The sequence below is a fragment of the Nyctereutes procyonoides genome, unplaced genomic scaffold, assembly GCF_905146905.1.
Source record: "Nyctereutes procyonoides isolate TBG_1078 unplaced genomic scaffold, NYPRO_anot_genome, whole genome shotgun sequence".
NCBI lineage: Eukaryota > Metazoa > Chordata > Mammalia > Carnivora > Canidae > Nyctereutes > Nyctereutes procyonoides.
The window spans coordinates 74687540-74708122 of NW_026575140.1; the positions used below are offsets into that span (position 1 = coordinate 74687540).

Sequence of the window (20583 nt, forward strand, 5' to 3'; positions counted from 1 at the left end):
TGTATAATTTTGTACTAGTCAGAAAATATATGGACCATTAACCAGAAATAACCCAGAGGTTATCGAAGGACCCAGAAATTACACCCTTTGAAGAATGACTGAAGGCACCCAGAATGTATATTTTGAGGAGGAAAAGGCTACTGGGGGTGGGAGTTATGTCTTTAGAAGGTGCTTAGTAGACAATCTGGACAGAAAGCAGGGCCAGGCCCTCTGGGATGAGTTACAAGGAGACATACTTGGACTCAGCATGAGGAGTAAGTTTCTCATAATTAAATCATCCTACCTTAAACACAATCTCTTGGAAGAAACAAGTTTCTCACTTTTAGTGATTTTGTCCAATGCTGGCTGACCATATGACAAGGATGTAGTGACAAGAATCCTGCATTTCCTGGGGGCAGGGGAGGGAGAATGAGGAGGGACTGGTTTATCTTCCAAATTCCCTTCCAATTCCTATATGATTCTGTATGCTATATTCCTTTCTTTCCTTGGGGGGGGGGCAGAGGGAGAGAGAGAATCTTAAGCAGGATCCACACCCAGAGAGGAGCCCAATGGACGTGGGGTTGATCTCACAACCCTGAGATCATGACTTAAGCTGAAATCAAGAGTCAGACACTTTTTTTGACCCAAGCTCCCCTATATTCCTTCCTAATCAATGTCCTTAGAGCAGCAAAGACTAAGTTGAATGTACCAATGGTTTGAAGGGGCAGGGATATTGGGATATGGGGCTGAAAGAATGGGGAGTGCTTGGCAAACATAGGAGACAGGAAACATCGGGGCAGCTTCCTCCTGAACATTTCAGGACTGGAAGTACAGAAGAGGAACTCCTACCTCTTGTCTTGGGGTTCTTTCTCCTTGAAAGCTGCTGCTGAAGCCAGTGAGTGAATGAAGGGAAAGAAGGGCCCTGACAACACAATCCTCAAGTTGTTGGAACCCAAGAAAGCTGTGTCTGTAGGGGACACAGTGGGGGTTATAAGCAAAGTGTCTAGGACGGAAAGAGGAGGGATGAATATGGAGGAAAAGACCAAGGAAAGCTCTCAAAAGGGGAGAAACCCAGCAAATGGTAATTTGGCTGGAAGGGAGGATGATGACATGAGCAAAGAAATGGCATCTTCTATGTGGGTGCCGGGGCACTGTCATCATTTTTAAATGGTTGTGGACCAAGAGAGGCGATGCTCTGTCCTGGGAGAAAAGACATAAAGAGAAAAGACCCAAAGACACAATGTGGAGGGGATACCGATTGATGCCTTAAGGAAGGAGTCCTCCGATAGGACAAGGACAGAGCTGAGGGGAAGGAGAGGGCTGCCTGTGCCCGCAGGAGTGGCGGCCTGGTGTAGTGGGGAAAACACTGACCGTACAGCCAGGGAAGCTAGCTTCGCCGCTGATCAGCCGCGGGCCCTGGGATGTTCCCCTCCCGTTCTGAGCCTCGGCATCCTCCCATGTAAGAATCTACTCCAGTTGGGTTGTCTCTGATGTTAATAATTAGATGCCAACCAAGTTCATTTGTAGCCAGAACATCATTCTTTTTGAGTCAGAGGATGACTCTGTGACTGCTTGTATTTTTGTGCTGGTAATTTGGGTAATTTCATTTTTGACTTCCAGTAATGTGTTAATGTTGTTCCCTTTGAAAATTTCTAACCTTTCTCTCCTGAACTTGAACTGGAAGGGGAAGGGGTTTTGCCCCTGCATGGCCAAAAGTATGGTAGCAAGTAGGGTGACCAAGTGTCCCCATTTGCCTGGGAGTGAGGGGTTTCCCAGGACAAGGGACTTTCGGTCTGGGGCCAACAGGATGATTGGTCGCCCTAGTGGCAAGAAAGGTGAAGGATTGAAGGTGGCTTGGAGAAGAGGTCCTGGAAGGGCTCTGCTCCTGTTCCTTTTCTACATGGAGTTTCCCTTGTTGCCCTGCTGACTCGTGTGGTGGTTTTTATTATAAGATACAACTCCTTATTGGGAGGCCCAGGGAAGAGAGGTGAGGGACAGCCTTCACATCAGTCACAAGCCCCATTGAGACAACCATTGCCAGGAAAAAGGCTGATATGCTTGACTAGCACTGATGCTGTGGGGATTTTCCCTTTTTCTTATTTAAAAAAAAAAAAAAAAAACAGAAAAGACCCAGTGGAAAAAAAAGTGATGAGCTGTGAGGCAGACTGCGGGTCCTAAGCAGCCCCAGGAGATAGTACACAACTCATTTGTTTAAATTTGCAGCTGACGGCTGCCACCTCTCTATAGGCACCAGCCAGAGAGCCTCTCAACATCAGTCAGTGACCAGTCTGGTGACGTACGGCTACAAGCATGAACTACCCCCTAACCTTGGACATGGACCTTATGAACTACAATCTGGAGGACATGGTGAGTAGAGACACATGGTCGCTCAGGCCCTCCTGGAATTCTAAATATTTTGTGCCCAGGGCCCGGGGAAGAGGGGATAGCTGTGGAGTACCCTCCCGCTGTGGATCAGAAAAATCCAGGCAGGCCCAATGATTCTTGCTTTTTAGGACTGTATTTTCCCATTCCATGGAGGAAGCAGATAAGTAGAGCTGTTGGTTGAAACAGACATCTTTTTGGGGGGGATTGGAAGTATGGGTTCCGATCCTGTATCCTCTCTGACTTGCTGCGTGACCTGGAACAGTCACTCTGCCTCTCCAGCCTTCAAAAGAAGATCCCCCTTCCTCCAGAAGGGCTGGAATAAAGGCATGGGTGGGAAAGTGCATTGGAGGTTTTCTTACTATTGGGAACCTGCTCCAGTTTTTTATTCATCTCTTGCTGTATGATTATATCATCAGAGCACTACATTCTGTGCTGGATGGAGAAGGTGAGGATTTGCTCCTGGCCCTCAAGTAGCTTACAGTCTACCCATGAAGGGAAAAAACTCCTCTTGCTAGAAGCTCTTAGACAATGACTATGTGCTAAACCAAGGAAGTGTGAGGACAGGTGGTCAGCAAGGGGGAAGACTACTTTGGGTCAGAATCACAGGGCACGGGGATGCCAAGTTTGTGGGGGAACTCTGTGTTAATCCTAGAAATGTTTTAAAGCATGTTGTGGTTGCTCTCAAAAAACTGGAATCTCTAGAAATAAGGTATTCTTGGGTGGGCTAAGAAAATGGTCCCCAGCATCACATTCTGCCATCCACTCAAGTCCCTCCTATGAAGCAGTGACTTGGTTGTCACTGGGCTCCCAAAGGATGTGTGTAGGGAACAGCTCAAGCAGAGACCCTGGGGCTCCTGTGTACAGGGAGGAGGGACTGTTTATGAGGATCTTTGGGGGAAGTTCTTTCTTCTTTCTTCCTTTTCCCACATGGCCAATGGTCTTCTAGGGAAGGGACTTATCTTTGAGCCGTACTCTGGCCTAGATCATAAAGGATCCAAATGCTTCTCCTATACCCACTAGCTCTCCTGACCCTAAACTCACCCTGAGATGCTCCCCAACATCTTCTAGCTCCACCGAATTGAGTCTATACTAGAACTCTACCAACCATTTTCCCAGACTTGCTTGGAAAAGCCTGCTTCTCACTTTCCCAGATCCCAAAGCTTGGAACTCTAAGTGGAACATAGGGAGAAGGTGGAGGGAAGAGCTAAATATCCAAAGTCTGGCCTCTCAGAGCCAAACTCCAGATAAAATCATCAGTCTAATCAGAACCTGCCTTCCCTGCGAGACCTAATGCAAAATGAAAATGCCGGAACCCTTGTTCAAAAATTATTAAGAATTTCAAGATAGCAACAGCATAACACTAAACCAAGCATGGGGCTCTTCTAAGTGCAGGGTCACGTGCCCTAAGAGTAATCACAGTCTGGACAATACTCTGACCAGGTTAAGACTCCACCATCCTGACAAGGCACCGTGCTCCCACCCTGGCCCCCAATCCTGGCCCCTGGCCTCACCTGATTAGGTTAGTGGGTGTTTTCCTCTGCCCACAGCTTCAAGCTGACCACGAACCCTGACCCAGTTGGATAACATAGTAACCAACCCAAGATCTGGCCCATCCCGGCTTCTGAGAAACCTCAAAAGTTTCCCCTAACTGCACGCCTCACTCCACTGCGTGACCTACTAGAGACAGGTGGTGGCAGAGGGCAGGGGACAATAGGGCATGTCCCATATATGAAAGAAAACCTATAGTCCAAGGAGAGAGAGACCTGGCTACTTGCTACATGTCACAACTCAAATAAGTGGTCTTGGGCCAGGCAACCCAGCACATCTGACCCCCCTCGATCAGAGTCTAGTCAGGAGCCCAGGAGTACTGGAACCATCTAGGCTCTGGAACAATTCTTCAACCAGCTCCCAGTACCTCATCCTGCCTTCACTTCCTCCCTGTACACTCTCTAGGGCCATTGCCCCCTCAGGAACACAGACCTCCTACCCTACCCACTCACAATAGGGCTATGGACGGTTTTGACAGCCACCTAGACAGTGTCTCACAGCACAGAGGCCCCATGATGGTGGAGTAGCAGAATAGTCTTGCACATAGTAGCTTCTTAATAAGTATTTTTGGACTTACGATGCATTGAAAGTCCCAGGTACCATTTGTCTCTGAAGTTAGTCTGGCTTCTGTGCTTTTTACTTCCTATTCCCTTTCCTGTCCTTGTCCAAACCAAGTACTAGTTCACTTTCCTAGAAGACTGGGTTCTACACTCTAAGGGTAAGTATTGAGGCCACAGCCCAGTGTTCCAGGAAGACAGGCCATCCTGTCTTCCACCTCTTGGATTCCAAGGTCAACTCTAGCCACTTAAAATGTCCATTTTTAAAAGATGAGCTGCTAATTCCCAAGAATGAAGGACCCAAGCAAAAAAATGCACAAGGCTAAGCACACCAGCATAAGGAGCTGAGTCCCTGGCGTGGGCATGCCAGGGACCCATTCTGCTAGGAAGGCAGATCTAGGGAGACCTAGAAAAGTCTCTGTCCACAGGAACCTGGATCTGGAAGTGCAGAGCCTCCTTTTGACAGCACAGGGGCCTGGGCTGGGATACCTACAGGAGCTAGGCATAAACTCAGCCTCTAGCTCCATCCTGAGCACCAGCCAGGAGGGGAAGCTACTAGACAGAGGGCAAATCTGGTCCAGTCCCAGGACCTGGCTCCTCCAACCCCTCTTCTTCAGTGATGATCCCCCCAAAACCATTTCACTGTGATCAGAGCATCATAGGCTATAAAACCTGTCCACATGTACCATCTCATTTCTTCAAGAAGAGGCAAGGAAGAGGAACCAAAACCGGGCTGTCTCTGGGCTCTGCCTTGGGGGAGGGGAGGAGCCCCCATCAAATAGGTAAAAAGTCCCAGAGGAATCCCAGGGGAGGAGGCCCCAACTGGGGGTGATCTGAGGGTTGAGAGATGAGGTAGAGATCCAGGACCAGCCCGGGGAGAGGTCAGTGTTGAGGTGAATCTGGGCTCAGGCATACAGACCCCAGTCTCCATCAGGAATTCTTGCCTTCCTTAAGGACACATATCCCACCCCCCTGGCAGAACGTTATAAAAGTGGCCACAGATTAGGCACTGAGAATCAAGAGTCAAGAATGAGTAGTCTTCCAGAAATGATGGGACAAAATATTTCAAATGGGTGCTGACCCAGGCGACGGTTTCAAGAGTTTGCTGTACATATCTAGGGTACATGTCTGCCATCCCTCAGACTGTATGACTGTCCCCAAAGTGCTGACTTTGGGGTTCCAGGAGAGGACTCCCTTACCCCTAAAGAACTCAGTGCAAAAGTAGGAGTAGCTTAAAGTCCCCCCAAAACCACATCCGGAGCAGCACCATGTTCCTAATGGCCTAAACTCCGGGTAGAGGAAAGAGGAGCCTGGCAGGTTCACTCCTGAAGGGTGGAGAGGGGGCAAAGGGATGATGTGACAAGTGGCAAACCAGGGTCTCAGATGGTCTTTTGGGAGTGTGGACCCTCAAAAGGAAGAGTGGGATTAGGGACACAGACCCCTTTTGCGCCGTTAGCCCAGTCTCAATCTTCCAGATCTCCTCCCTCCTCAAGCCACTGAAGGATGGAAGGAGAGACACCCGGGCTGGTCCCACCCACAGCTCCTGACCCTTGGCTGGGACTATCCAGACAGTGACATGAAAGGAGATGGAACCCGTGTGTGCTCCCCAAGGCCAGAGCAGTGACCTGTATCTGTATGCAGACTCCCTCCACAGCCATTAGGATTCAGGCCCCTGGAGTCCCGGGCTTCTGCCTGGATGAGCCACAGGCTCAGCAGCCCTGCCTTCTCCTGGGGGCTGAGCCCCGAGGTCAATCTGGGGCATTCTCTGGCTACAGGACAGACAGCTAAGGAAACAAAGCTCCCACGCAGGTGCTGAGCTCCATGAAGATCATGCTGAGAATCAGCTCAGCCCTGGGCAGAGCATGACAGCCAGACAATCCAAGCATCTGCGAGTGGTGCGCAAGGGGCATTTGAGGGCAGGGCCCAGCCTCCTGTCCAGGGCAGGAGTCCCTTCCCGTACACTTGAGCTCACACAGTCCTCTTCCTCCCAGGGGCCCCAACCCACTGTTGGAGAGTGGTTCTGAGAGAAGGTTCTTTCTCCTTTGACTGAGACCCCGACTTCTGCACATTCCTCCCAGTCTGCCCTCTAGAGCTTCACACTAGAAGCCCGTCCTGCGCTCTTGCCCACGGCACTCTTCTAGTCCTCGAGGAAGGCAGCTCTCCTGGACTCGGGTCTTCTTCTGCCTAGACTCTGTACCCCGGTACCTGAGAACTTCCTCTCAGGGCGGGGATTTCCAGACCCCTCAGCAAGCTGGTCACCCTTGTCCAGACCAAACAAACTGGGTGGTGTCAGCTGCCCACCTACACCTTTCTGTTCACCTAGAAAAAGGTGACAGTATCCATCCTGGCAGCCACGTCACCCTGTTGACTCATCTGAAGCTTGCAATCAACAGATTCTCAGGTCTTTTTCTCATCAACTGTTGGGGTCAGTAAGCCAGGTCTTCCTTATCGTGTCCCCAGACAGTTGAAATTTTGAACACGAGGCTAGATCTCTACATGGTTCCCGATCAATTCCATCTGGTCAGTTTGGGCCTTGAGTTTCTGGCTGTGGAGAACTCTGCATTGTCCGTAAGTGTCCCCCAGCCATGTCACACAAGACAGGGTGAAAAGGATCAAGGAGAAGAGGGTCCAGGAGAGACCCCTGAGGAATGCCCCTGTCAGCCGCTGTCCCACCTGCTCACACAGACCCCAATCAGCAAATGTTTGCTGATCTTCACACTGGCCAGTGCAGGGCCGTAAGGCATTTGCACCCTGCCACCTCCCCATCCTCTTTCCTCTTCAATACCAGGACCCAGAATGTTCTAACTCCTTCTCCTGCCCTATCGCCAGTGCTCACAGCAATCTTCTACCCCAATTCCTGGTTCAGGGCTCAGCTTCATCTCACTCATCATGTTTGCTTGCCTTCTTTGGGGTACGAACCCCTGGCTTCTGTGCATGCTGTTGTCTGCTGGGTACCTGCCTAGGCCTCATGCTGTCATGGCCTGACCTGGGCATGTGGCTGTGTCTATACGTGGTGCACACTGCTGTCAGAGCATGTGTGTATGTGAGGGACCCTGGGTTCCTGCAGCTTTTGATGTGAAAGAATGAGTAAGCACTCGGCCAGGTTGTCTGCAATGAGCTCCCTCCAGGTGTGAGCCTTCCCTTTTGCGCCCTACTCCCCACTATGTAGGATTCATGATCCCTCAACTTCTCACCAGACCAGAACCAACCTTGCTTCACTGCCTCTCTCCACGGTTTGGGGAGGGGAGAGGGTGTCTGACTCCCCAGGTGTGGGAAGTGGCTTTAACATGTACCACTCCTGAGCCTCCAAAATGTCTGTTTGACACCTCCTACTGAGACATACTAACAACTCCCAGCACCCCTCAAACCAGCTTCTTCCGTGTTCCCCTCCCTACCTGAGCACTTTGCCAAACAAATACTCCTTGGTGGGGAGGAAAAGAGAGTTTTCCCTCAATTGTCTTCTAAACCTGGGTTCTTGGGAGATAGAGCTTCAAGGGTCCTAGGGGCACATCCCACTGTGCTGACTTTACATGCGCAGTAGACCAATCAGCCTGGGTGCTTTGGAGGGTAAGGACTTGAATAGTTCTCATAGACCCAGATAGGCTGGCTGTACCCAAGCCCTCCAAGGGGCAGCCAGGCTCCCCCAGAGGCAGGAGTCCAGCCTCACTGATGACCCCAGGCCCCACATCTCTTTGCCTTGGCTCTGAATTGCTTTGCTCTGCATGGAGACTACACACCGTTTCCCCATTTGCCTCCTGCTGAATTCCAACATGAGTCAAATTATTGAAAATACCTCCCAATATGGAGAAGGAACCTAAGACATGCTCTAGGCTGTCAAGGGCATTGGGAGAAGACCCGAACCAAAGAAGGAGAAAAGGAATGTCTGAGTTGAGTCCCCACAGTAGCACAGAGGGACTTGTCTACAGTGTCAGAATACAGGGGCACGTGGCCATCTCTGGGAAACTGCCCTCGGAGCAGTTGGGCACACATCTGTCAAACGTCTATCATGTGTGAAACACATGGGCTCATAAGGGGGACACAGAAGGTTTGCCTTCAGGAGCTCGCCATCTAGTGAGGAGATGCACATGTCAATGCCCAGTGCTGTAATAAAGACACACAGAACATAAGAAGAGAATCTGATCCCCTCCCAAGCTTAGGACAGCGGCAGGGAGGTGGGGTGGACTGGGACCCCGAAGGAAGCATGGGCATTAGCTAGGCAATCACGGGGAGAAAGGGGTGCTCTGCACAAGGCAGAGTGAGAGCAAATATTCAGAGATGGGGATGCATCAGGGTGTTGGGAGCAGGCAGCCAGTGGAATGATGAACCTCGAACACAGGGTGCCTACAGCAATATGATAGAAGATGAAGTTTGAAAAGTTAGGAGGAATATCTCATAGGCATTTCAAGCCCCCACAGGGGAGCACAGATCTCACCCTGCAAGTTTATGGTTTTCGAATGAAAGCAGAGTTGTTTATCTTAAACAAGAGCTTATGTGCAAAATACCACATGTGGCAAGAGTGGAGAAGTCTCGTTTGAAGGCAAGGAGAGGAGCTGAGGCCTGCGAAGAGACTCCAAGGGATCGTGCTGTGTGGAGTGCCCCACAATCGGGTCTGAAATGTGGCAGCGTGTGTTAGCCATCTTTCTCTGAGAGAACACGTGGGTGAACCTTTCTTTCCGAGCACCACATTGTATTCCACTGTGTGAATGCACTGGGGTTGGCTTACTCCAATCTTCTGTTGATTAATTTTATCACTTGCCTCCTCTTGTAAATTGGCTTTGCTATTAAGTGTGAAATGAGGGCGGTGGAGGTAAAGATGCTTACAGGTGATGGGGAACCAGTGAAGGACTTCACGCAGGACACGGGATCTGTGGGTTGTAAAATCCATGTGAGGAGCATGGACAAAGGGAGAGAAGTTTCTGGAATGGGTCCATGCAGAGACAGTAGTCCTGGGCAATAGAGCGAAGGAGGCCGGACTGAGGCCGTGGTGGAGGGTCGCTGGGGTGGAGGGAGGCAGATGGCTCTGCCATCGCACAAATGTATCCTCCACCCCCTTTTTGCAGACCCTCTCACACCAGGGTCCAGAAAGAAAGGCACAGGTTAGGGAATGGGTCTGCCCACCGAGAGTGAGTGTGTAACCCACAACTGGGGCCCCTGGATGGCTGTGCAACCACCACCTATTTGTGCAAGACCACTCATCCTCCTGGAAGAAGGGCAGCGTGAGACCAACTAGAGCTTCTGTGCAGAGTACCCTCTCCCAGCCTCTCCCTCCCTGGAGCTCATCATTTATAGAACGATTTTTTTCAGCCCACAGAAGTTGGTTATAATTGGTTTTGAAACCATGGGGAGGGGTCTGGTTGGGTTGGGGGAGAACAGGGCTGGGAAGTGAGGAGGAGCAGGTGCATGACAGCTGTGAGTGAAAGGTATGAAAACAGACACCATATCTTCCTTTGCGGTTAGCTGGGTAAACAACCTGAGCGCTGGTGGGGAGAGGTGGGGCAGGGAGGGGAGGAGGAGGAGGAGGAGGCTGGGGAGGAGGAGCTTCCGGAGACAAGTGGGCACAGCACCTTCTCGTGGAAGAGCACCACCCCTTCCTCACTTGCTTCTGAAGCTGAGAAGGAAGCAGAAGAGGGAGTTGGCTCGGGATGAGAAGGAGCAGGGAGGGAAGCCCAGGCAGTGCTGCGTAGTAGTGGTGGGAGTATGCTCTGGAGGTAGAGCAACATGGGTTCAAACACACTTGAAATTTAGCAAGACACATTGGTCAGATAGAAATATTGCAGACCCGAGCTCATTGCTCAGATTAAACCAAACTATTAAGGCTATTAAGGCTCTGCAGCTATAACCAAGACATTCAGGAATGGAGAGACACCTCAAGAGGAAGCCAGGAGGCCATCCACCGGCAGCTCCCCCCTCAGCAGGAGCTTAGGTTTTAGTGCCCACTGCTCTGTCCAGAACTAGAACAGATGACTCCTTGCCCCCACCAGATCCGTTCCCAAAACTGAAGCTCTGGTTCCCGCCCATGAGCCCACAGCCTTCCATATGGGGGGACACAAGGTAACTTACAGGTGCACAGCCCTTCAGAGGAGCCCCTCCCTACCCTACACACCATGTCTCTCTTCCATCTTTGTCACTACCCTGTGAGGCATTAGTCCCTTTCACAGACAAAAACTGAAAGTTGGAAAAGGCAAAGTGATTTGTTCATGGACATGCAAGAGCAGATGGGGACTTGGTCGGCAGGAGGTATTGGGAGTACAGGGGCAAGAGCGGCATGTGGGGTGGGGCAGACCAGAGAAATCTACAGGGGGAGTCAGGGTCCCTGGTGAGGGAGAGGCGGGTCCTCAGCCCCCCACCCTGCTGTCTCCTCGCCCCTGCAGTACAAGGAACTAGGCAATTACAGCGACAGCACCGAGAGCCCCGTGGTGGAAAATCACCTCTGCTCCATGGTGGAGGGGCCCGTCCTGGCCTCCTTCAAGGCTGTGTTCATGCCAGTGGCCTACGGCTTCATCTTCCTCCTGGGTATGATGGGCAACATCCTGGTGCTGGTGATCCTGGAGCGGCATCGGCAGACACGCAGCTCCACGGAGACCTTCCTGTTCCACCTGGCAGTGGCCGACCTCCTGCTTGTCTTCATCCTGCCTTTTGCTGTGGTCGAGGGCTCCTTGGGCTGGCTCCTGGGCACTTTCCTCTGCAAAACTGTGATCGCTCTGCACAAGGTCAACTTCTACTGCAGCAGCCTACTCCTGGCCTGCATCGCCGTGGACCGCTACCTGGCCATCGTCCACGCCGTCCACGCCTACCGCCACCGCCGCCTCCTCTCCATCCACATCACCTGTGCCACCATCTGGCTGGTGAGCTGCCTCTTTGCCTTGCCGGAGATCCTCTTTGCCAAAGTCAGCCAACCCCATCACAACGACTCTCTGCCGCGCTGCACCTTCTCCCAGGAGAACCGGGCTGAAACCAATGCCTGGTTCACCTCCCGCTTCCTCTACCATCTGGGAGGATTCCTGCTGCCGATGCTGGTGATGGGTTGGTGCTACGTAGGGGTGGTGCACAGGCTGTGTCAGGCCCAGCGGCGCCCTCAGAGGCAGAAGGCAGTCAGGGTGGCCATCCTGGTGACGAGCGTCTTCTTTCTGTGTTGGTCACCCTACCACGTTGTCATCTTCCTGGACACTCTGGTGAGGCTGAAGACCGTGGGCTATGGCTGTGAGCTGAATGGCTACCTCTCTGTGGCCATCACCATGAGTGAGTTCCTGGGCCTGGCCCACTGCTGTCTCAATCCCATGCTCTACACCTTCGCAGGCGTGAAGTTCCGTAGTGACCTGTCTCGCCTTCTGACCAAGCTGGGCTGTGCTGGCCCTGCATCCCTTTGCCAGTTACTCCCTAGTTGGCGCAAGAGCAGTCTCTCTGAGTCAGAGAATGCCACCTCCCTCACCACCTTCTAGGTTGCAGCTCCCTTTGTTTCTGCTTCCCTTGGGGGATGCGGAGTTGCTGGAACCCCTTGCAACAGGAGCTGGGATCCTAAGAGTTCACCTTTGCCGGTGTCCTCATCTGGGGCAGCTGGAGCCAAGCCTTCTTTCCAGGACATCCCTGCTGGCTCTTCTTCCAGCCTCAGGGCTAAGCTGTACTCCACGGAGGGGAAGCAGCCAAAAGGCAAAGCAAAGGATGCCTATGCCCATCTGTATCCCCTTCCTTCGTCTTAACTTAACGAAGCTCAAGAGACAACTTTCACTTCTGCTCTTGCCAATCGGGAAAGTCAGTTCCCTCCCAGAACGCGCTCCATCATCTTAAGGACCACGGATCTCCACAACTACCCACCTCTCCTCTCACCCCACCTGCCGAAAGAAGCTAGAGGCTGAGCTCCAGGGGTTAAGATGGAGGTCGAGGCTGAGCAGAGGCCACATGGCAAAAGAATGCGGCCTTAACGTCCAGTCCCTAACAAACACAGACATCCTGCCAAGCTACCGGCCCTGCAGCATCTTGACTAAGCAGGAAGCTTCGACTGACCTGATCCAGGAAGCTGCTCCTGGCTCCAACCAAAGTGGCACCAGGCCAGCCTCAGGTCACTGAGCCCTGGGAGGTCTGCAGACAGAGGGCAGACTCCAGGTCCCTTCAGAGACCAGCCAGCATCCTAGGGAAGGACTAAGGTCAAACCAGCAGAGAGAAGCTACCGAAAGAAAAGATTCTCCTTCCTTGGCCCCAAGGAGGGGCAGGTAGAGATTAAACCCAGCTGTGTTCTCTGCCGAGGGTGGAGCGGTTCCAGTATGGGCCAGGGGCAGTCAGGTTCTGGTAGATCTGGGCACTGATGTGGAAGGAGGCAGACTGTTCCTTCTCACCCCCCCTCTGCAAGCCACACAACTGGGAGAAACTTGGGCAGCAGAGGGACCCTGATCACACAAAGGGAGCACTTTGCCGAGAGTCAGAGCAGAGCTGGAGACCCCAGAGAACAGCAGACTGGAAAGGGCCTCTGGAAGTTATCTCATTCAGCCCCCCCAGCCTGCCGTCCGGGCCTCCGCAGGAGCCACGAGGCATCCCCGCAGGCCAGGCAGGGTGAGAAGCAGGGAAGTCCCCGAGCCCCAGGAAGCCGAGCCCTGCCCCTGAGAGGATACTGCTCAGATGGAACCAGAGGAAGCCGCTCCGTGCCTGCCTGCCTGCCTGCCTGCCTGCCCCAGAGGGCTCGGCCCCTCCTCCGCAGCCCCTGATCCGGCGAGGGTGGGATGTCCGGGACCCCTGCCCTTGCTGAGGGCACATCTGGGGTGCCCCGTCCCACTCAGGGCGGCCAGCCAAGCCCCCCGGGAGACCCCCATGGTGGAAATCAGAGCTGTGACCCGGGGGGACTGTCTTCGCCGTGGAACACCGGGAGAGCCCTGCGGCCCCCACCCCCACCTTGTCCTCCCAGCGCCCAATGGTGAGCTGGGCAGTGGAGAAGCCAGACACCGAAGCAAAAAGGCAAGACATTGGATTTTAAATTTTCTCTTTTTAATAAAAAGGCACCTATAAAACAGGTCAATACAGTACAGGCAGCACAGAGACCCCCGAAACAAGCCTAAAAATCGTTTCAAAATAAAAACCAAGAAGATGTCTTCACATATTGTATTTATATATTTATATTTATATATATATATTTATATAATGGTACAAAATGGCTGGGGGTATGGCCATGGATGGAGGGAATTAGGCTGGCCTGTGGAGTTCACCTTGGAAAGCTAGTCTGGTGGCGGAGTTGGGACAAGAGGAGGATGAGGAGGGCACTGGGCCCTTTGCGGTCTGACCCCTCTCCCCTCTGGGCAGGAAACATTTAGAATCAGATCGGGGAGTCTTGGGTCAGGGATAGGGGGGGCTCACGGGCCCGGGGCCCAGGTTCAGGCAGGGTGGGCAAAGCGCCTGGCAGGATGGAAGGCAGGTGGCCCCCAAACACAGGTACGGGGCCCTGGCCCCAGGCCCCAGGGAGGTGCCGGAGAGGCGGGAGCCTGCGGCCAGCCAGCCCCAGAGGAAGCGCTTGACCTGGCTGCCGGCGGATTCTGAGGACAGCACCAGACCGGGAAAAGTGGGGCAAATTCCCTTTGTATCACAGCTGCCAATGCAAGGCCAGACCCTGCAGATCAGGAAGGCTGGGGACGGGGCCATGGCAAAGACACCTTATCTAAGGATGGCCTTTGGCCCTGGAGGCAGGGGACCAAAGGCCAGGGAACTGCCAATTCACAAGGCAGGAAAGGAAGTGAGAAAAGGAGAAGTGTTTTACTCCTGGGGCCAAGGGGGCAAAACACTGAGTCTGTATGGCTTCAGCTCTGACCAGAGGCAGGTGGGGAGTTCTGGGAAAGAGCACGGGACCGAGGGGGAGGCAGTGGCTGTGCCTGGGCGGGCACCAAGCCCTGAGCCCTGGGGCAGAGGGACCTTGCAGGTGAGCGGGCAGGCGGAGAGGAGGCCGTAGGATGCCCCCTGCTTCTCCATCACTTTCTCTAATCCATCCTCAAAGGGTGGAGGCTGGAGGGAGACAGAGCTACTCAGCTGAACCCTTTTGCTCCCGCCTTTGGTGAGAAGTGGGTGGCAGCTGCTGGAAAAGGCAGGGCCCGGGGGTTACCTGGCCAGGGGGTGCTGCAACAGGCACAGGACGGTCTGGACCGCCGTGCCGCTCCTCTGTGGCTCCACTCAAGGGGCCACACAGCCTCCACCTCTTCCTCCTTTCCTTCATCCCAGGCTGGGCATGAAGGACTTCAAGTTCTGGCTAAGGTGTAGCAGCAGGGGACGCCAGACATCCACAGCTGGGAAGCCAGGGCCCCCGGGGTCACCTGTGTGGGGCAAACATCCGTGCCCAAGCACACATTCTCCTGAATCATTCAGCAGCAGACAGGCTGCCGCTCTGGGGGGGCGGGTGGGGTGTCTCAGCCTGGATGGGGCTCTCCAGGTGGAAGCCTAGGTGGTCTGACCTCAGTTTAGGCATGGGGTATCTGTCGTTTCACATCTGGGGAAGGGACCGGAATGGTATCTTTACGGACCCAGAAACATGGCAAACCAGGACACGTGTCAGACTGCCGTGGTCCTGAGTCCAGGGGAATGGAAAGGGGCAATAATTTGAAGAAGGGGGGGGGTTCTTTTAACCTTTTTTTCTTTTTTGTGACTTCTATCAAAACACAGAAATACAGCACACACACAAACCGGCACAAAAGCGCAGCGCTCTATTTACAGCTGCGGCTGGCACCTGCCCACCTGGCCAGCCGCCCGCAGGGAGGGGTGGGAGAGGGGGTCAGCCACATCAGCAGGGAGAGGAAATGAGGCAGGAAAAGACAGAAGGAGAAACTGGGCGGGAGCAGAGAAACCAAGAGGAGAGTGAAGCTCGCGAGAGATGGGCTGCAGGAAGGGACGAGACAGTGGGGAGACCACCTCTCCTCCAGATCTCCCCCCAGGATTAGATACAGGATACAGGACTCTGAAAGCACAGCTGAAGAGGGGCGGGAAGGTGCAGGGAAAGAGGGAAGAGAGAGGCTCCATAGGACCGAGGGAGGGGTAGGGGAGGGGCCGTCCTGGTGGCCGAAATGGAACCCCCATCCCAAACCCCCCACCCCACTCTGCCACTTCCCCCTAAGCTGCCAGCACATCTCAGTTTCCACAAATGCCACTCCCCATACAAGCCCCTCCCGCCCCCTCCACCCCACCCCTTGACCCAGGCCATCCCAACACTGGAGGGGAAGAAACTCTTTTAAGGTTATCATATTTGCAATATTGCCCCAGCTCCAGCCAACCCCCCCGCTCCAGGGGACTGCTAGAAGGGCAGGTTGGCCATGCTGCCCGGCGCCGGGAGGTAGCCCATCTGGCTGTCCAGAGACACGCTGCGCTGCCGCAGCGGGTGGGACACCATGAGGTTCTGCTGGGGCGGGGGGCCCATGAGGGAGCCCTGTGGGGAGAGCATGTGGGGGGGCTGGCTGTAGACCTCACCCCCCACACCCCGTTGCTTCATCAGCATGAAATTCTGCTGGGTCATGAGACCTTGTGGAGGGGACATAACCCCCTGGTGCAGGCCGTGGGGCACCATGCCCTGCTGTGGGGGCACACCTGTCCTGCCCAGCAAGGACATCTGTCCGGGGTGGCACATGGACATGTTGAGACCCCGCTGGACGCCCTGCTGGCCCGGGAGGTTGGGGGGCCGTGAGGGGGTCTGCTCCGCCATCATGTTCTGCAGGTTCATGAGATGCAGATTGGGGGGTTGGGCCTTGGGGGGCTGGTTCTCGCTCTTGGGGAAGTATTGGAGGGTGCTGCTTGGCTTCTCAGAGGGGATGATCCTCGATAAGTCGAACTCAGGGATCCCCGTCGGGGTGGGCCGGATCACCTCGCTCAGCTCGGGGTCGTTCAGCACAGATGCCACCCCAGGGAGCACGCCCGGTGGGTAGGCATCACCCATGCGCCCAGCCATGCCTTTGCCCATCAGGTGCTGCTGAGGGGGCATGGGACCCGGCGGCTGGCTGGGCAGGTCCTCTGGGGGCAGAGGCATGCCCGAAGGGTAGTGCTGCTGCAGGCCGGGTCCCCCGCCCCCACTCCCACTGGGGGCCATGGCACCATGGGGCTGTTGCAGCCGAGGGGGGAAGGGCATCATCTGGGAGGAGCTGGGCACAGGGCCACAGGGGGCATTCAGGGAGTCTGGGCCCCCTGGAGGCAGCATCATCGAGTTTTGAGGGGGCCCTCCTGTCCCCTGTGCATTGGGGTGCAGTGGAATGTTGGACCCCAGAGGGGTAGGGGAGGGCAACATAGTAGGCGGGGGTTCATGGGACAGGGGCTGCTGGCCTGGCAGGTTCATGCCCATGGGGCTCTGGGCAGCAGCTGAATTCAGGTGCATCTGGTTAGGCTGGTTATTGCTGATCCCTGTGGGGAGAGAGAAGCGGGGGGTCAGGAGCTGGGAGAGGATGCAGAACTCAGATCTTCCCCACGCCCCAGACAGGCTCATGCCAGGAGGGACAAGGGCCTCTGCCATGGGTCCGTGCTGGCTGCAAGGGCAAGGACTTGAGGCATTTAGGTTAGAAGCCAAGAGACCTGAGTTCTGGCCCAGTTTGCCAGAGGCTCATCAGTGGATGTCAGAAAAGCCACTCGTGTGCTCTGGGCTTGGTTTCCCTAAATGACAAGTGGGAATCTGACCCAGGACATCACACCCCCCACTCCCGGGGCCCGCTGGAAGCACGTGAGAGCCAGCATAACCACGGGGGCGAGTGCTGGCCCGGCATCTCTTCCCATGCCCGGTGCCCACACCAGCTCCTCTCCCTGCGGCCCCCTTCCTGCCTCGCACCTGGCCCAGAGCCCTGCGGCGGTGGTGGAGGGGGGAGCAGGGGCCGGTCGGGCAGCAGCTCGTCGTCGGAGGTGGCGATGGTCTTGATGGCATTGTGGTAGAGCGGGGTGGAGCTGGGCATGGCGTACTTGGACATCTGGGACATCATCAATGACAGGGGGTTCTGGGAAGGCGTGGGGTCTGGGGAGGAAGTGAATGGCAGGCTGGGGTTCATGAGGCCGCTGGGAGGGTTGGCGGGAGGCGCTGAGGAGCTGCTCCGGGGGCCGCTAGGCGGGAGAGCACCTACAGAAGCGGGGAGACAGAAAGAGTGGGGGTGACTGGGGAGGGGGAAGACGAATTTGGCTGCTCACATCGTGGGCTAGGAAGAGGCCAGCTCCCAAATCTCCTGATTCCTCCAGGAACATCTCTTTGCAATGCTCTCTGTTCAACCCATTATCATTATAGCCCACCCAGCTTCGAGCAGTTTCTGCAGCCTCGGGGAGGGAGGGGCGGTGCCCAGGTAGTGGAGAAAGCCCAAGTGTGAAGCCCTCCAAATGCCTGGGAGAGCCACGTGGCACTCCCCATGGAAGCTCTTGCTCGGCTGCTGACACATGCCCCTCAAGCAGAGCCAACCACTGCTGCGCCCAGGTGCAGATGCCTCCATGGGCTCGCCTGCCCCAGCAAGAGCACCCCAACCTCTCCCCACCGCACCCTGGGGAGGTTCCCCATGTCAGAGCCCAGTTCCCCCACCAGCCCGGTCCAGACAACTTACCCTGTTCCATGTTGCCCAGGGTGGTGGAAGAGTTCATGTTGAGAGGCGGCTGCTTGTTCTGGGGGACCCCAGGGCTGGGCATGGCTGTCTTGGGCGAGGCGACCCAGCCGGGAGAAGGCACCGCCATGGAGGGGGACTTGAGCCTGCTGGGAGAGCCAGTAGGCGAACGGACGCTGAGGGAGGAGCTGAGGACCTGTGGTGACTTGAGAGGTCCCGGCGGGTTGGCCGAAGGCAAGGGCACCATCTGTGAGGGAGTCTGGGGTGACTTGAGGTTGGCGGAGGGCGAGGTGACCAGGGGCGAATGCACCTGGCTAAGGGTGGGCGACTTCAGGTGCCCCATGCCCGGTGAGCCCATCTGATTAATACTGATGGTGAGGTCTGAAGGCCGTCTTCCCAGCCCCCGCGTGGGAGCTGAATGCACAGACCCAGGAGGATTGGACGCGGGGGGCAGGGGCATGTGGCTGAGCCGGGTGGTGCCCACACTGCCCATGGGCATTGAGCTCTGGTCAGGACTGAACATGTCTTGAGTATTGCCCATGTCCTGGGGCATGGCTTGGTAGGGCCCCTGGCCCCCAGAGAATCCCTGCTGGCCCTGGTTGGGAAACTGCGAGGGCATAAGCATCTTCTGTGGGCCGCCCATCATGCTGCTGCTGTTCTGGGCCCGCACCCGGGCCATCTCCTCAGGACTGAGGCCCTGCGGCCCCATCATGTCCCCCGGGCCCCGCATCTTCTGTGACATCAGCATCTGCTGCTGTGGGGTCATCTGGACGTTCAAGTTCATGTTCATGTTCATGTTCACATTCATGTTCATGTTGAGGTTGCCAGGCCCCATGGGCGGGTCCACCTCTCTCAGCCCCGACTGCCCCATGGGGGGACTCAGGAGGCCCCGGCCTCCACTAAACTCCATGCCCATGGGAGTGCCCGCCAGGCCCTCGCCGCCAGCCATCTGCCCAGGGAATATGGCTGGGTCCATCTGCCGGTGTGCCTGCATCATTCGCTCCATCTCCATGCCCTGCCCCATGGCACTGCCCGCCATGCTCAGGGGACGCTGCATGCCCATCGACCGCTTCTCCAGCAGCTGGTGACGCAGCAGCTCCTCCCGGACCCGGGGGGTCATGAATCGCTCTGCTTCACCCTGCCCGCCTGGGTAGGGCACAGCATTCTGGGCAAAATTGCCAGGTCCCCCCATGGGGGGCAGGTCTTCGGTCCAGCCCATACCTGGCCTCACAGGCCTCTGCATGGCGTTCATGGGCACCTCCATGGGCATACCCTGCATGCCTCCAAATCCAGGCACCCGCTGCATCTGGTTGCCTGGAAAACGGGGGCCAGGAAAAGGAGGCCCACCCCGGAGCTGCATGGGATCCTGAACATCCATGGGTCCCCGCAGCTGTGCACCCATCCCAGGTGGCCACTGGTCCCCAGGCTTGCTGTGGTAGGGAGGCGGCGGTCCCCTCACCATCATTCCCCCCATGCCCATCATGTCCTGCAGAGGGCGGCCCCCATGCAGCCCGATCTGCTCCTCCTTCCGCCGCTTCTCCTCATAGTATTCTTCCTGCAGCTTGCGCCAGGCCACCTGCTCCGGCGTCAGGCTGTCCTGGCCCAGCCTCTGCATCATCATGTTCATCTGCTGCCCCATGTCCCCACCTGGGGGGTGCCCAGGCACTTCGTGCTCCAGCGGGGGGCCCCCTAGGCTCTGTGTCTGTGAAATCATAGACTGCAAGGGCTCCTCGTACTTCTTCAGCCCACTGGGAGGGGCCGTGGGGGGCTGCTGGGGGGCCGGAGGGGCTTGTGCTGGTGGTCCCCCCTCGCCGGCTCCTCCTGGGGGTCCCTTGAGGAAGGGTTCAGTCTCCCCACTGCGGAGCAATAGCCGCTCAATGTCTCGAAGCGTCTGGAGGGAACGCTCCCGATGCTCCAGCTGCTCCTTGGACAGGCCTTCAGAGCCCACCAGGCTCCGCTGCCCATTTCCCGTGGGGGTGGCCTCCCCCAGCAAGGCAGGGCCGGGGGCACCGCTGGGGTCTCCTCCGGGAGGCAGCGGGTTGTTGGCGGTGGCAGCTGTAGGGGTGTTAGGATGGGTACCCCCAGTGCCGCCACCCGTACTGGCAGCTCCCACCGAGTTGGGTGTCAGGTCCTGATTGGCGTCCTCTGGAGGACCCTCAGAAGGCAGAGCAGGTGGCACGCTGCCAGGGGCTGGGGGCGGCGGCGGCGGCAGTGGAGGCGGCTGGGACTGCGGGGTGCCTGCTGATGGCGCGCTTAAGGGTAACGGTTCTGGGGTAGGTGGCACCTTCGGGGCCTGTGGAAGGACAGAGGCAGAGCATGAGACAGGTGAGGGGAGGCACCCGCCAATCCTTCTGTTAGAGGCACTGTGGATGGGCCAGGTGCCACACACACTCACCTGGTCCAGCTTGGCCCGGGGCACGTTCTGCTGGTGGTAGGCAAGGATGGAGTCAGCCCGGCCCTGCAGCACTGCCTCGGCAGCCCTGCACAGAAGGGTCAGGCACACACAGCTCAGAGGGAGGAGGGAACCCTTGCCCTTACCCGGCCCAACCTAACCCTGGCTCCCTGCAGGCCTACTACACTCAGGCCCCCGGGACTGAGGG

The 20583-nt window shown here is 56.0% G+C and overlaps 2 protein-coding genes across 6 annotated transcripts in view; one reads left to right on the forward strand and one right to left on the reverse strand.

Moving 5' to 3' along the window:
• The first annotated feature begins 2274 nt into the window (after nucleotides 1-2274).
• CXCR5 (C-X-C motif chemokine receptor 5) lies at nucleotides 2275-11908 on the forward strand. 2 transcript variants are annotated; one of them, XM_055304614.1, is made up of 3 exons: nucleotides 2290-2346; nucleotides 7737-7745; nucleotides 10841-11908. In XM_055304614.1, exons 1-3 carry the CDS (start codon nucleotides 2290-2292, stop codon nucleotides 11906-11908), a joined length of 1134 nt encoding a protein of 377 aa, XP_055160589.1. The 2 variants fall into 2 exon arrangements, with proteins under 2 accessions (XP_055160588.1, XP_055160589.1); XM_055304613.1 differs by lacking the exon at nucleotides 7737-7745 and having other exon boundaries at nucleotides 2275-2346.
• A 1518-nt stretch (nucleotides 11909-13426) lies between these two features.
• BCL9L (BCL9 like) overlaps nucleotides 13427-20583 on the reverse strand; it is a 28398-nt gene continuing 21241 nt past the window's right edge. For all 4 annotated transcript variants that reach the window (XM_055305093.1, XM_055305091.1, XM_055305092.1 and 1 more), the window contains 4 exons: nucleotides 20379-20463; nucleotides 17987-20276; nucleotides 17236-17517; nucleotides 13427-16817 (listed from right to left, as the gene is read on the reverse strand). In XM_055305093.1, coding sequence (XP_055161068.1) covers nucleotides 15724-16817; nucleotides 17236-17517; nucleotides 17987-20276; nucleotides 20379-20463 — 3751 coding nt within the window. In that variant the 3' untranslated portion in view covers nucleotides 13427-15723. The remainder of the gene's footprint in view (nucleotides 16818-17235; nucleotides 17518-17986; nucleotides 20277-20378; nucleotides 20464-20583) is intronic.